We start from the raw sequence: 14,840 nt of genomic DNA, 5'->3' as shown, positions 1-14,840 counted from the left end.
CCACTTCTAAGCTGGAGAAGCGTTAGTCTTCTTCGGCTTCTCTCGCTGGGAAGGGATCCCTTGGGTTACTCCCTTACCAGGTTCCTACCAGTGGCATACCAGACACCCCCCAGGGGCTGAAGAAGCCCCAGGTAGCTGATCGTAGGGCTTCACGGTCCTCTTCAGTCCCTCCAGCAAGGGCAACCAAAGGAAAAGTTTGAGAAATCGAAATCGAAGGCCCCTAAGAGCAAGGAAATTGTGGTGGCACCCACTCCACCACTACCTACAAGCTCTGCATCTGAGGATGCAATGGAGATTCTGGCATCAGCCGAGGACCTAGATTTCGCCGGTCCCTCAGACATGATGGATATCACTCCCGTCGGTACTCAGTCAGTGGCAGCAGGTGACCCAGTGGCGTAATATGCCTCCTCGGTCCCTTCACGCCTTTCTCGGCCATGGACAGTGTAATCCTTCAGTGGAACTGCAGCAGTTTTTTCCGCCATCTTGCTGAGCTCTGACAACTTCTCAGTCTTCACCCTTTCCTCTGCATTGCTCTTCAGGAAACTTGGTTTCCGGCGATGCGAACCCCTTCCCTCCATGGCTATTGGGATTATTATAAGAAGTGGGCAGCTTATGAGATGGTATCTGGTGGCGTGTGCATCTACGTCCTTCACTCTCTTTACAGCGAGTCTGTCCCTCTACAAACACCTTTAGAGGCTGTCATCGTTGGGGTGTGGACACCTCAGACTGTTATTGTGTGCTGTCTCTATCTTCCACCGGATGGTGATATCCTGCAGCATGTCCTGGCTGCACTGATAGCCCAATTGCCGCCACCTTTTCTGTTACTTGGTGACTTCGACGCCCATAACCATCTGTGGGGTGGATCAGTGGCAACAGGCTGAGGCAGCATCGTTGAGCAAGTATTGGCACAGCTTGACCTTTCTCTTTTAAATACTGGTGCCTTCACACATTTCAGTGTGGCGCATGGCACGTACTCAGCCATTGACCTTTCAATCTGCAGCCACAGCCTATTACCATCTGTCCAATGGAGTGTGCATGATGACTTGTGCGGTAGTGACCACTTTCCGATCTTTCTGTCGCTGCCACAGCATCACTCTTCTGAGCGCCCCTGCAGATGGGCTATGAATAAGGCTGACTGGGACTTGTTCACCTCCATTGCCACCATTGAGCCTCTTTCCAATGACGCCATTGATGTGGTGGTTCACTTGGTCACAACCGGAATCATTTCTGCTGCAGAATCTGCAATTCCCTGTTCTTCTGGGTCCCCTCAGGAGGACTGTGCCTTGGTGGTCGCCCAAGATCGCTGAAGCGATTAAAGATCGCAGGCAGGCACTGCAGCGTCACAAGCGGCAATCCTCATTGGCACACCTCATTGCCTTTGAACGGCTCCGTGCGCGAGGCCGCTGCCTCATTCGCCATCGCAAGCAGGAGTACTGGGAAAGGTATGTCTCCACCATTGGCCTCCGTACCTCTCCATCACAGGTGTGGGCCAAGATTAGGCGACTCTATGGCTATCGGACCCCCGTAAGTGTACCTGCGCTTTCACTGAATGGAGCAGTCTTTACTGACTCCGACACAATTGCAAACCGCTTAGTGGAGCATTTTGGTCAGAGTTCCACTTCTGCGAATTACCCACTGGCCTTCCGCTCCCTGAAAGAATTTCGGAGCCTTTCATTTCACACGCGCCGCCCTGAATAGTACAATGCTCCGTTCATTGAGTGGGAATTCCAAAATTCCCCAGCCGCTTGCCCTGATAAGGCCGGGCCAGATCGCATGCACTGTCAGATGTTCAAACACATCTCGGTGGGCTGCTAACAACGCCTCCTCGACCTTTTCAACTGTATCTGGGTTGAGGGTGAGTTCTCATCTCAATGGCATCGTAATCCCCATGTTAAAACATGGGAAGAACCCACTGGAGGTGGACAGCTACCGCCCCATTAGCCTTACCAACGTTCTTTGCAAGTTGCTCGAACGCATGGTGAACCGGAAACTGAGTTGGCTACTTGAGTGTCACTTTGTTTCTTCCGCGTGCAAGTTGCGGTCTCCCATAGTTCCTCCCAAGTTCAGGATTATGGGGTACCGCAAGGATCTGTCTTAAGTGTCTGCCTCTTTTTAATTGCAATTAATGGGCTCACTGCAGCAGTGGGAACGTTCGTCTCACCTTCCTTGTATGCTGACGATTTCTACCTATACTATAGCTCTACTGGCACAGCTGTTGAACGGCAGCTGCAGGGCGCTATCCGCAAGGCGCAGTCTTGGGCTGTAGAGCATGGATTCCAGTTTTCGGTCACAAAGATCTGCGTTACGCATTTCTGCCGGTGACAGACTGTTCACCCTGAGCCACGGCTTTTATCTTGACGGCGAACCTCTTGCTGTGGTGGAGACACATCGGTTTGTGGGATTGGTTTTTGATACCCGATTGACTTGGCTCCCTCATATTCGGCAATTTAAACAGACGTGCTGGCGGCATCTTAATCCTCTTCGTTGCTTGAGTCGCACCAACTGGGGTGCCGATCGGTCTTCCCTTCTACGGCTGTACCAGGCGTTAATTCAGTCCCGTCTAGGTTGTGGGAGCCTGGCTTACGGTTCGGCATCCCCTTCTGCATTGCGTTTGCTGGACCCCATCCTTCACAGCGGGATCCGACTTGCCACTGGAGCTTTCCGGTCAAGCCCTGTCAACAGCATGCTTTTATAGGCATGTGTCACTCCATTGCAATTCCAGCCCCAATAATTACTGGCCGCTTATGCTACACAGGTTTGTAACTTGCCCAGGCATCCCAATTATCATCTCCTGTTCTCTCAGTTGGTCGTCCATCATCCGGAGTGGCGGCCCCGGTCAAGGTGTACGATCGCGATTCGAGTCAGAGCTCTTCTCTCGGGGTTTGAGGGTTTCCCTCTTCCACCTCTTTTCCAGGTCCCTCTGCGTATACCCCCGTGGTGTGTGCCCCACCCATGCCTTCGGCTCGATTTGGCACAGGGCCCAAAGGACTCGGTCCCTCCTGAGGCCCTCCACCGCCGCTTTCTTTCACTGCTTGCCGCGTTCCAAGGCTCTGACATTGTCTATACTGACGGTTCAGTGGTTGCTGTTCGTGTCGGTTATGCTCTTACTCTAGATGATCATTACAAACAACACTCATTGCCGGCTGGCTGCAGTGCTTTCACTGCTGAGCTGGTCGCCATCTCTTCCACCCTATAGTATATCCGTTCCTGCTCAGGTGAGTCCTTCGTTATCTGTAGTGACCCCATGAGTGGTTTACGAGTTACCGACAAGTGTTTCCCTCACTCTCGTCTGATGATGGCTATCCAGGAGTACCTCCATACTCCTGCCTGTTGCAGCCGCTCTGTGGTCTTTGTGTGGACTCCGGGTCATGTCGGCATCCCAGGAAATGAACGTGTTGACACGATGGCCAAACAGGCTGTCGGTGCACCAGCCTTGGAGATTGGCCTTTCAGAGAGTGACCTCAGGTCAGTTTTGCGGCAGAAGGTACTTCGCACCTGGGGTGAAGAATGGCACACCCTTCTTTCACGTTTGCGCTGCCTGATACGCTCCTTGCACTTTTATCAGATGACATTGCAATGGCTGATTTAGTTTTGAGTTTTATTCTTGCAGGAGTTTTTTATCACTTGATCTAAGTGTTTGCCATTTTTTTGTGTCAAGTCTCGCTTCGTGCCTACGATTTTAGACTGGGGTTTTTAGTGCGTTTCTTGGTGGTTGGCTTTTCCTTTTTGCTTCTATGGTCAGCCAACCACTGTCACACTCAATGTGATTTTAATTCCTTTTTTCTGCTCTCTGTCTATGTCTTTCCTGTCCTGTGTCGTCTCTTGTCATCTCCATTATTTCTTTTTATTCTTTGTGGGTGTTTCAAGTTCATGGAAAAAGGGACCGATGGCCGTAGTAGTCTGGGCCCTTCAATCCCACAAACCAACTAACAAACACGACCTCGAGGATTTCCTTCAGTGCTGTTGACAAGTTGATTTGGGCCTCTTTGTTGAGCCCTGAGTGCCAATGATGAGTATAGAGGTGCCATCACTCAGGTAGAACGGGATCACAATGCAAAAGTTTTTGTTTACAGGACAGCTACAATAGTAGCAACCAATCAAAGAATGAACTTGATCACACTTTCTATTCTGTTCGCTATCATTGTATTTGTCTGCTACCTCAGGTGCCAGTTGCCACAGTCAGTTGCAGACAACCCTTTTGGCTAGTAATGTAACAGCATGATTCACTTTTGTTGTTTCTTTGTTTCTCTGCGTGGTGTGTTGATTTTACTCAATGGAATGCCCTAAACTAATTGCAGAAGAATGCAGGAAGGTGATATGACTGTTACCACCTGCTAAAAAACCTCAGTACTGTGTGTTAATCAGCAGCATAATCACCTCATCCTTTTGGCATTACCTGGTCCCCCACTGGGGTTTGACCTCCATTACTAAATTTCTCTTCCGTAGTGTGAGCCATTTGGGGAAGACACCTTACCTAGTGTCTCCGACGTGTGCTCTCCTGAGCCCCCTGAACACACAGGGATCACACTTCTGATACCTGAGCTGTGACCTCCTCATGTAAGCCTAGGAGTGGTTGCTTGTCGTCCTGGAGCATCGGAACTCCCGGCAATGGCAATGGCCGGCGTGCCAGACAGCCCTTATTGTGGCTGGGTGGCACCCGTGGGTAGAGCCCTTGATCGGAGTGGGTTGTATCAGGGCGGATGCTATGCAAATTAAATGCGTACGGGTCCAGAACTCTGGCTGTTCTTCTGCGGCTGTCTCTCTGCGTGGAACTGATTCTTTTAGTGCTGTTTCTCCTGCCCCTTTGGCCTTCCCTTCCATGGCTACCCCCTGGGAGGAGGGTCAGGCCCATCCGCTAGGGGCGAAACCTTTCCCCTGCTATCTAGTCTGTACCAGGACTGATGAGGATACTTTTGCCAATACCAAACCTTTATTTTTTGTGGAACACATTGAAGACAAGTTTGGCAAAGTGGGCTCTCTCAGCAAGATGTGGTCGGGTTCGTTGTTGATCAAAACTGCTTCAGCTGCCAGTCTGCGGCCCTTCGTGCCTGTAGCCATCTTGGCACAATTCCTGTGTCCATTACCCCCACCAGTCTCTAAATATGGTTCAAGGTGTGATTTTTCACAGGGACTTCATCCTTCAAACTGATGAGGAACTTCGGGACAATCTCGGACGGCGGGGTGTTCACTTTGTTTGGCGTGTTCAGAAGGAACCGAAGTACAATCACATTGATACTGGTGCCTTTATCCTGGCCTTTGAAGGGGGTACCCTCCCTGAGAAAGTAAAGATTATGGTTTATCGATGTGATTTGAAGCCATACATCCCACCTGCTATGAGGTGTTTTAAGTGCTTCATTTTGGACACGTCTTCCCACTGTTCACAGGCCCCTCTCTCTGGTGACTGTGGACGTCCATTCCATGAGGGGAGTCCCTGTGTTCCCCCTCCTGTGTGTGTTAATTGTCATGGAAATCATTCTCCACGTTCACCAGATTGCCCAGTATATAAGAAGGAAAAGAAGATACAGGAGTGTATGTCCCTTGATCGTTTAACCTACACTGAGGCTCGTAAGAAGTACGCACGTCTTCACCCTGAGTCCATGGCGTCTAGTTATGCTTTAGTTACATCTTCACCCCTTCCTCCCCCTTCCTTACCCCAGTCCCAAACCGCTCTCCTCTCCCCCTCCCCTGCGGCTCCCACACCCTCTCCTCCGGGCACCAATCCCCCTCCCCAGCCAGAGAAGTGTCCCACTTCTTCAGCGCCTGCCGGTCAAGGGCGCCCCTCCTGGGATACCCCTTCCCGGCACCTTCCAGGCCAAATGTCTGCTGCCACGCGACGACCGCGAGAACCCAGTTTGTGGGCCCCCAGGTCGTCCGATCTCTTTCTGTTCCCGATCTTGCTGCAGCTGGCCCCTTTATGCCAGACAGCCCTCCTTGATCTCAAAACAGAAAAGAAGAAGAAACGTAAGTCGCGGGACAAGGAGCCTCTGATGTCACCAGAGGTCTCATCCCCGGCTTCACAACCTGATTCTGCTCTGTTGTTTATGGATGTCGCCCCCACCTTGTTGGTGACAGGTGGTGTCCCGGCGCCATGACTGGCTTTAGCCTGTTCAACCCCCATTTGAATCATCCTTCTGTGGTTATCCAGTGGAATTGTAATGGCTATTGCCGTAACCTTCCGGAGTTGAAATCCCTTATTTCTTCTTACTCTGCAACTTGTGTGGTTCTACAGGAATCTCATTTTACTCATGATCACTCACCGCCCCTCTGTGGGTTCTGTGTTTTCTGTCGGCCCCCTGCAGACCTCTGGTGGCGTTTGTATGTCGGTCCATACAGACGTTGCTAGCATGTGGATTCTTCTTCAAACTACATTGGAAGCAGTTGCTGTTAGTGTCCACCTGGACTCTGAGGTAACAGTTTGCAATCTTTACTCCCTCCTGGCAGGACTCTTACACCTGCTGCCTTAACTGCCCTTCTTTAGCAATTTCCTCCTTCTCGGGGATTTTAATGCTCATCATCCCTTGTGGGGCAGTGCATTTCCGTCTAGACGAGGTCTTCTCATAGACCAGTTCATTACAGACCATGACTTGTGCCTTCTTAATGATGGCTCCCCTACTCATTTCAGTGCTGGTCATGGTACCTTTTCTGCCATTGATCTTTCTCTTTCTTCTCCCTCCCTCCTCCCTTCATTACACTGGTCGCCACATGACAACTTTTGTAATAGTGACCATTTCTCATTGATTCTCTCGCTCCCTTCCCACTCCCTGATGGACAGGTTACCTCGTTGGTCTTTCCAAAATGCCACTTGTCCTCTATACATGGCACAGGTCGTGTTTTCTCCCTCTTTGTCAGGTTGTATTGATGACATCCTTCGTGACATGTCTGACGTGATCATTCACGCTGCTGGCCTTGCTGTAAAGCACTCGTCTGGACCATTTTGCCACTGGCAAGTCCCGTGGTGGAGTACAGCCATTGCCATTGCCATCGCCATCCGTGATCATCGTCGAGCTTTGCAACACTTTAAGAGGCACCCATCTGTTGCCAACCTTATAACCTTTAAACGCCTTTGCGCTAAAGCCCGTTACTTAATCAAACAGAGCAAACGGATGTGTTGGGATCGCTTTTTTTCTTGCCTCGGTTCTACGGTCCGTATGTCATGGGTATGGGCTACACTTCGCTCTCTCCAAGGTTGCCGTCGGGCAGTCCACCCTCCCAGGCCTTCACCTCCTGGATGACCTTTGCACGGACCCGGTGATTCTCACGGAACATCTTGTGACCCATTTTGCAACAGCATCAGCATCAGCCTCCTATCCGGCTGCTATCCTTCACCAGAAACAGTGGGCCGAAGCTTCCACCTTATGTTTTACCCCTTGTCAGTCAGAGTCTTACAACAAACCTTTTACTGAATGGGAACTTCTTTCCGCACTTTCTTCTTCTCATGATACGACCCCTAGCCCAGACTACATCCATAACCAACTGATTCAACATCTCAGTGCTCCACAATGGCAAAATCTTCTCCGGGTGTTAAACCGTATTTGTCTTCAGGGTGACTTCCCTTCTCAGTGGAGGGATAGCCTCGTAGTTCCTCTCCTTAAGCCTGGTAATAACCCCCTGTTTGTCGAAAGCTATCAGCCAATTAGTCTGACAAATGTTGTTTGTAGGTTACTTGAACAGATGGTAGCCCGTCAGCTCAATTGGGTCCTCGAATCTCGGGATCTATTGTCCCCTTACCAGTGTGGCTTCGGAGAGGGATGGTCTCCGATCGATCATGTACTTCTCTTGGAATCCACAGTTCGGCAGGCTTTTTCCCAGCACTGCCATTTGGTTGCAGTATTTTTCAACCTTTGCAAGGCCTATGACACAGCTTGGCACCATCACATCTTACTTACACTTCATTAGTGGGGTCTTCGGGGCCCACTCCCGATTTTTATCCACCAGTTCCTGATCCATCGGTCGTTCAGGGTTCGAGTTGGTACTGTTTTTAGTTCTCCATGGACCCAGGAGAATGGCATCCCACAGGGTTCTGTATTGAGTGTACTTCTTTTGCTCATCGCTATCGATGGACTTGGGGCCTCTGTCAGTCCTTTGGTTGGCCCTGCTCTGTATGTGGATGATTTCTGCATTTGGGTTAGTTGCTCTTCAATGGCCTCTGCAGAGAGGCAGCTCCAGGGAGCTATACGGCGTGCCTATGCATGGACCCTCTCACACGGGTTTCAGTTCTCTCCTTTAAAATCGCGGGTGGTCCACTTCTGTCACCATACTACGAACCATCCTGATCCGGAGCTCTATCTCGATGCACAACAATTACCTGTGGTCCCATAGTTTCATTTCCTTGGTCTTCTTTTCGACAACAAGCTCACTTGGCTGCCTCATATCAGACTTCTGATTGTAGGATGTTTCCGTAAACTCAATGTCCTTCGCTTCCTTGCCCACACCTTCTGGGGGTGTGGACCGCTCCATCCTTCTCTCCCTTTATTGGGCTTTAGTGCTGCCTCGCTTGGACAATGGTTGTCAAGTTTATGGTTCGGCTGCTCCTTCCACACTGCACCTGCTGGATCTGGTCCACCATCGTGGTATCTGTTTGGCCACCGGTGCCTTCCCTACTAGCCCTGTTGATAGTCTCCTGGTTGAAGCTGGGATTCTCCCACCTTTCTGTTCAGCAGCCCCAGCTTCTGGTTTCTTATGCAATTGCTGTCCATTCCTTTCCCACTCATCCTTCCCATTCTGTCCTGTTCCCAGACCATGGACGTCACCCACCTGATTCCCGGCCTTGGGCGGATTTACCGGTTGGGCTCCGCCTGGCATCTCTTCACCATGATTTTCAGCTTCCTTCTTTGTCCTGTCTCCCACACTCCCTCCCCAACACTCCCCCTTGGTTAGTTCCTCGGCCCCGAATTCGGATGGATCTCCATCGAGGTCTGAAAGATTCCATTTCCTCGATGGTGTTTCGTTGTTTCTTCCGCCAAATTTTATGGGAGTTTCCGGATGATGTTGTTTTTTACACTGATGGCTCTAAATCTCCCAATCATGTGGGATATGCCTTCACGTCCTCTGTTGGCACGGAAAATCATCTTCTGCCACCTACATGTGGGGTTTTTACTGTGGAATTTATGGTAATTTCCCAAGCCCTTACCTTTATTAAACAGTCCCAACACAACCGCGTTTTGTTATGTACGAACTCAATGAGTGGCTATTGACCATTGTTTTTCCCGCCATCCCCTGGTCTCGGCCATCCATGACCATCTCGCTGATCTTCCCCGTGCTGCTTGTTCCGTCGACTTCCTTTGGGTCCCTGGCCATGTGGGTATCCCAGGTAATGAGCTTACTGATTGTTTGGCTGGGGGGAGCAGTCACTTAGCCCCCATTCTCTGTAACCCCTCCTGCAGTGGATTTACGGCTTCACATCAAATCCCACTTCTCACAATCATAGGCCAACTCTTGGGAGGTTACCTCCCTGTCTAATAAATCCCATATATATTTTATCTGCTAGCAATTTTCATTCTAAAATAATTTTATGACACTCTAGTAAATAATCTGTCTTGTATTTCACAATAAAATCTCCCCCCCCCCCCCCCCCCTCTCTCTCTCTCTCTCTCTCTCTCTCTCTCTCTCTCTCTCTCTCTCTCTCTCTCTCTCTTTTGGGGTTGGGAGGGGGGGGGGGATGGAAGGTATTATGGAAAAACTTATGTTTAAACAGTAATCTGTGTTTGTGAATCATTAGTCGCAAACAAGAAGAGAAATGAATAATCTTTGAAATAGAATATGACTTCTATATCTGCGGAAGAAAAATGTTACTGATATATTTTGCAGGGGTAAATAGTCAACTGTAAACTGAAATAAAATGCTTTAAAATCAAATTAAAAGGTTTTTGGTTGGAAAGGATTGAGTTTAGAGGGATGAGGGCCATTCTGATGCCCTTCTTTAATCACGTACAACTCATTATCTGTTTAAGCATTTATTCATGTGCTATGTGTTGCAATAATCAGAGTGCTGTGTTTTCTTCAGCTTTACTGCAGAACCAACAGACAAGCACTGGGACCATGTTTCAAGACTGCTCATGAAAGCCGATTATCATGGATGTCTTTTGACAGTCACTCGTTCTCGATGTCCAAGCCTTGTTGGCAAGCAGGGTCTGGTTGTGCTGGAGACAAAGAACACATTCCAGCTTGTAACAGTTGAAAACAGACTATTAAGTAAGTATTCACCATATCGTCACTTCATAAATCAAAACTAACTAACTCTCTCTCTCTCTCTCTCTCTCTCTCTCTCTCTCTCTCTCTCTGTGTGTGTGTGTGTGTGTGTGTGTGTGTGTGTGTGTGTGTGTGTAAAGTGATCTTCCAGTACACACATTACATTGTGGATTTTCCATCAGATTAGTTAAGTATAGTAATCTGTCATCATATTGACTTTTGTTTTAAAAATAATCTGTACATAGGAAATATTATTTCACTTTCTACATTGGTTGCATCGGTATTGCTGTGCTCTTACCAGATAACAAGTTGGACAGTTATATGTTCGAATTCACTATACATTGATAAAAGAGCATTTCAGTATTTATGGAGGAAATGGTTCTAACTTCGCTGCCTCCAAATGCTTTCAGTATCCTGACAGGTATACACTTCTGTCAGCATCACATGAATACCGGTAAAAAGTGTACTGTTTGTTTATTATTAGTAATTATTTAGTCCTAAAGTAAGACTTTTCAGTATGCCCACCAGTGGACATTGCAATGTGGAGGCAGATTAACTGTCATGAGCAGAGTAGTTCGAAAACCTGTCAAGGCTTCACATAGTAGGGGTGGACCTGTTGATGAAACTGTTTATTGGCGAGCAGCAGTTAGCAGAGTGGGAAGTGCTCACACTGACCTTAACCACCATGGGGTTCGCCCTGCACTTTGTGTCGAGTGTTGTTGTCGTGCGCTTAGTCATTAACCACCCATGCCAGCTGCTTGCCGAGTTTCTTGCCATCCATGTCTCTATGTAGGCTTGGGCGCTCTGCTTTCTTTAGATAGACTCACACAGTGAATTCGTTTCAGCTAACAGGATTTTGTTCCCTGGATGTTATTGAGCAACTGTTGACTCCTGAAGTACCTGCACCAACAGTGTTAGAGTAGTGGTGCTGTCACCCCTGAGCAGATACTGAGGACTGCAGCATACTTTTGCTCCTCGTATTTACTGAGTTTGCTCTCATCCACATAATAGCAATGTTACATTAACATTGCATTTACAATAAAGAGAATCTTGGTAGTTATTATTTGCCAGATTATCTCGGTGATACCAGAGAAGTAACTCGGTGTTTGACTATGTTTGACACATTCGAGATATTTATTGTAAAGCCAATAAATTAAATCTACAGATGTCAGAAGTGCCTTGCTCACCATTACACAAATATTGGTGGCAATATTTTTTTCATGATGTTACAGATTGTTGCTGATTTACAGTAGAGCTGGGGCTGTGAATATAGATAATACATTTTGCTTAAGGGTATACATTCTCTGTAACACATCATCAGGAATAATGAACAGTGCAACAGATTTTAGATTCACCACATGGCTTTACATTTTAGAGTGTGCAATAATGGTCACAAATTTTAGGTGTGACAGGGTGATCATCTTCCTTAGAATGCAGATTAGCAGTGGGGTGCTGTAAACAAACAAACAAATGCACGTAATCTGAAGTAGTTTTCTGTTGTTTGTTAGCAATGGATGTTGACATATATATCAGGGCCCATTTCATCACATCTAAAAAATCTCCTATATTTGAATATGTCCACTTCTTGTCCATGTTGTTGTCCAGCATTGAATTGGAGTATGGTTTGCTGGCAATGCCCATTGTCATAGAATCTACCAGCCGCATATTTTCCCAAACCAGAAACTCATGGCACAACCTTACTTTGTGGCATGTGAAAAACTTAGTGTATACAAAGCCTTGGAGATGGAATGTCCCCTCTCAGGTAAACACAATCTGACAGTGATCAAATGCAGTGATACCACTTCTCATTTATACCAAAACAAAGATTGTGCATTTTATTAGTTTTGAGATACAACAAGAATGAAAACAGTCTACAAAAAAAAAAAAAAAGCCAACAAACAAATTGTAATAAATAACTGAATTCACATAAACATTTTACTCAGATGATGCTATGGGGATCAGATTAGGAAATGAGACGCTTAAAGTAGTAAATGAGTTATGTTATTTGGGCAGAAAAATAACTGATAATGGCTAAAGTAGAGAGGATATAAAATGCAGACTGGCAGTGGCAAGAAGATCATTCCTGACTAAGAGAAATCTGTCAACATCAAATATAGATGTAAGTGTTAGGAAGTCTTTTCTGTAGGTATCTGTCTGGAGTGTAACCATGTATGGAAGTGAAGCATGGACAATAAACAGTTTAAACAACAAGAGAATAGAAGCTTTTGAAATGTGGTGCTACAGAAGAATGCTGAAGGTTAGATGGGCTGATCGCGTATGTAACGAGGAGGTACTGAATGGAATTGGGGAGACAAGAAATTTGTGGCTCAATGTAACCAAAAAAAGGGTTCAATTGATAGGACACATTCTTAGACACCAAGGGATCACCAATTTAGTATTGGAGGGAAGTATGGGGGGTAAAAATCGTAGAGGGAGACCAAGAGGTGAATACAGTAAGCAGATTCAGAAAGATATAGTTTGCAGTAGTTATTTGGAGATGAAGAGCCTTGCACAGGATAGAGTAGTATGGAGAGTTGCATCAAACCAGTGAAGATCACAACAACAACATTAACATTTTGTTTTTAAATTTATTATTACAGCGTCTTTTCCTTCAAACATACATGCATGTCTAAAGGAACAAACTTTTATGATAATCTGCAGCTGTAGTAATATTACATAATTTCATCAGTTTTGAATACTTTTGACACCTGTTGTATTAGGCATGGTAATCCTACCTGTTGTAATTTGTACCAGGCCGGAACTCTAATCCAGGTTTCCGCTTATTGCAAGTGGTTGCCTTAACCATCTCGGCTATCCAAGCACCCTTCCAGGACCAATCCAAACGTCCATATGCCACAGTGTGTATCCCCCCATAGCTTGCAGCTTACCCAGTCCGGCACAGATTTTCACGTCTCACCAATAGGTATGATTTCGATGCTTGATAAAGCTGATGATACGAGAATATTTGTAATTTCAATAAAATTTCATAATCCTTTTAAATGTTGTAGTATCCTACAGTTCAGTTTGTATGGAAGCAATTCTCATCAACTGCTGTGGCTGTAGAGAAACTGAGTAATGCCCCCTCTAAAATGAGAAAAACAGTGCCCCTTTTTGCATGATACCACTCTGAACTACAGTGTTAGAGTATAAATCTGTATCTACATCAGACTTTTGACTATTAAATTACACCATCTTCCAAGTGACAGCTTGCCATATAAGACATTTGTACTGTACTTGTTAGGTACTATAACATCCATCATAATAATAAATTATCCCACATATCCTGCCATTGTTAATATTTCTGTTGTTCTACCTGCCCTGTGTATTCTAGCAGAGGCACATATTCTTACTTCTTCATTGGTAAAACAAAGACTATCAGCAGTCACTTCAAATGAATGATTGTAAATAAATTGCCTACACCAACGACATCTAGTATCTAATCGTTAGATATCATAAGCATCTGTGTCACAATATGGATCATTGTCATAATAATAATAGTAATAATAATAATAATAATAATAATAATACACAATATGGATCATTGTCATAATAATAATAGTAATAATAATAATAATAATAATAATAATAACCACTATTGCACAGTTCCAGTTTTCTGGATGCTGTTAATGAGCCTCTTCCACTTCCTTCTGTCCATGTATAACTTGTCATGGAGAAAATAATCCATTTCCTTCCTCTGGCAGTGAGACCATCCTTGGTCACAGCCATCCAGTGTGTACTGGGTCTTCCTACAGGTTGCTTTCCTTCCACCTTTCTTTCCAAATTTGTTTAGGTTTGTTCTTGCAGGCTCAAACCCCATTATGTGCCCATACGGCCATAGTATGGAGCTGCTTATCCTTGATTTCAGCTTTCGTCCTCATCTCCTCATTCCTTAACGTAATCCATCTTGGTCTTCTGGGTGGTGGATCTAAGGAATTTCAGATGTCAGATCAGGAGCATTCATGCTACCATATGTGACAGTTCACATTTCAAGTTGCGACTGTCAGGCCAAGTGTTGGGCAGCTAGTACCACACCTGACCAATTAAGGGAGAACCAATGGCTGTGAATGGAAGAGTTCTCATTTTGTGGGCTGACAAAGCCTGAGTGTAGGAAATACCACTCAAAAATCAACTGTCTCACAGATACTGCAGGGGACTGCTAAAGGCTGAGGGAGTAAACCCCAAAAGAAAATCCTCAGTTTTGTCAGACTTAGCAAGTCAGTAAGAGAGACCATTTGTTAGCTGCTTCAAAACATACAAGAGCCTTGGAACATGGTTGATGTGGCATGTATTTCCCGACACTAGATATTCTGAACTCTAAGAGTTGAGACATATTTGTCAAACATCTTCTGAGCCTGTCTGTCATATCTTCATTTACATTAGTCTCCTTTTACTTGCCTTCCATTTGCCATACTTTAAATAATATTTGGCTTATCTCTCTCTCTCTCTCTCTCTCTCTCTCTCTCTCTCTCTCTCTCTCTCTCTCTCTCTCACACACACTCTCTCTTGTTTCGTGTGTGTGATGTGTCTTCATGTGGCGTACCATTGTTTCATTTTGTTTTCATATTTTTGTTTCAATTTTTTGCTTGTTTATTTGAAGGGTGTTCAATTAGTAATGCCAGACTTTTTTTTTTCTGAAAGCATGTTGGTTTTATT

At 46.1% G+C, this 14,840-nt stretch overlaps 1 protein-coding gene across 1 annotated transcript in view; it reads left to right on the top strand.

Annotated features, from left to right (window-relative positions):
* The window catches only part of LOC126418622 (ribonuclease P protein subunit p29), a 101,099-nt gene that overhangs the window by 55,751 nt on the left and 30,508 nt on the right, over positions 1 to 14,840 (top strand). The window contains exon 4 of the mRNA XM_050085464.1: positions 10,003 to 10,190. Within this exon, the coding sequence (XP_049941421.1) occupies positions 10,003 to 10,190 (188 nt within the window). The remainder of the gene's footprint in view (positions 1 to 10,002; positions 10,191 to 14,840) is intronic.

This window comes from Schistocerca serialis, chromosome 9 (assembly GCF_023864345.2).
Source record: "Schistocerca serialis cubense isolate TAMUIC-IGC-003099 chromosome 9, iqSchSeri2.2, whole genome shotgun sequence".
Lineage (NCBI taxonomy): Eukaryota > Metazoa > Arthropoda > Insecta > Orthoptera > Acrididae > Schistocerca > Schistocerca serialis.
The sequence above is the reverse complement of the archived record's forward strand: the minus strand, read 5'-3'. Positions and strand labels throughout refer to the sequence as shown.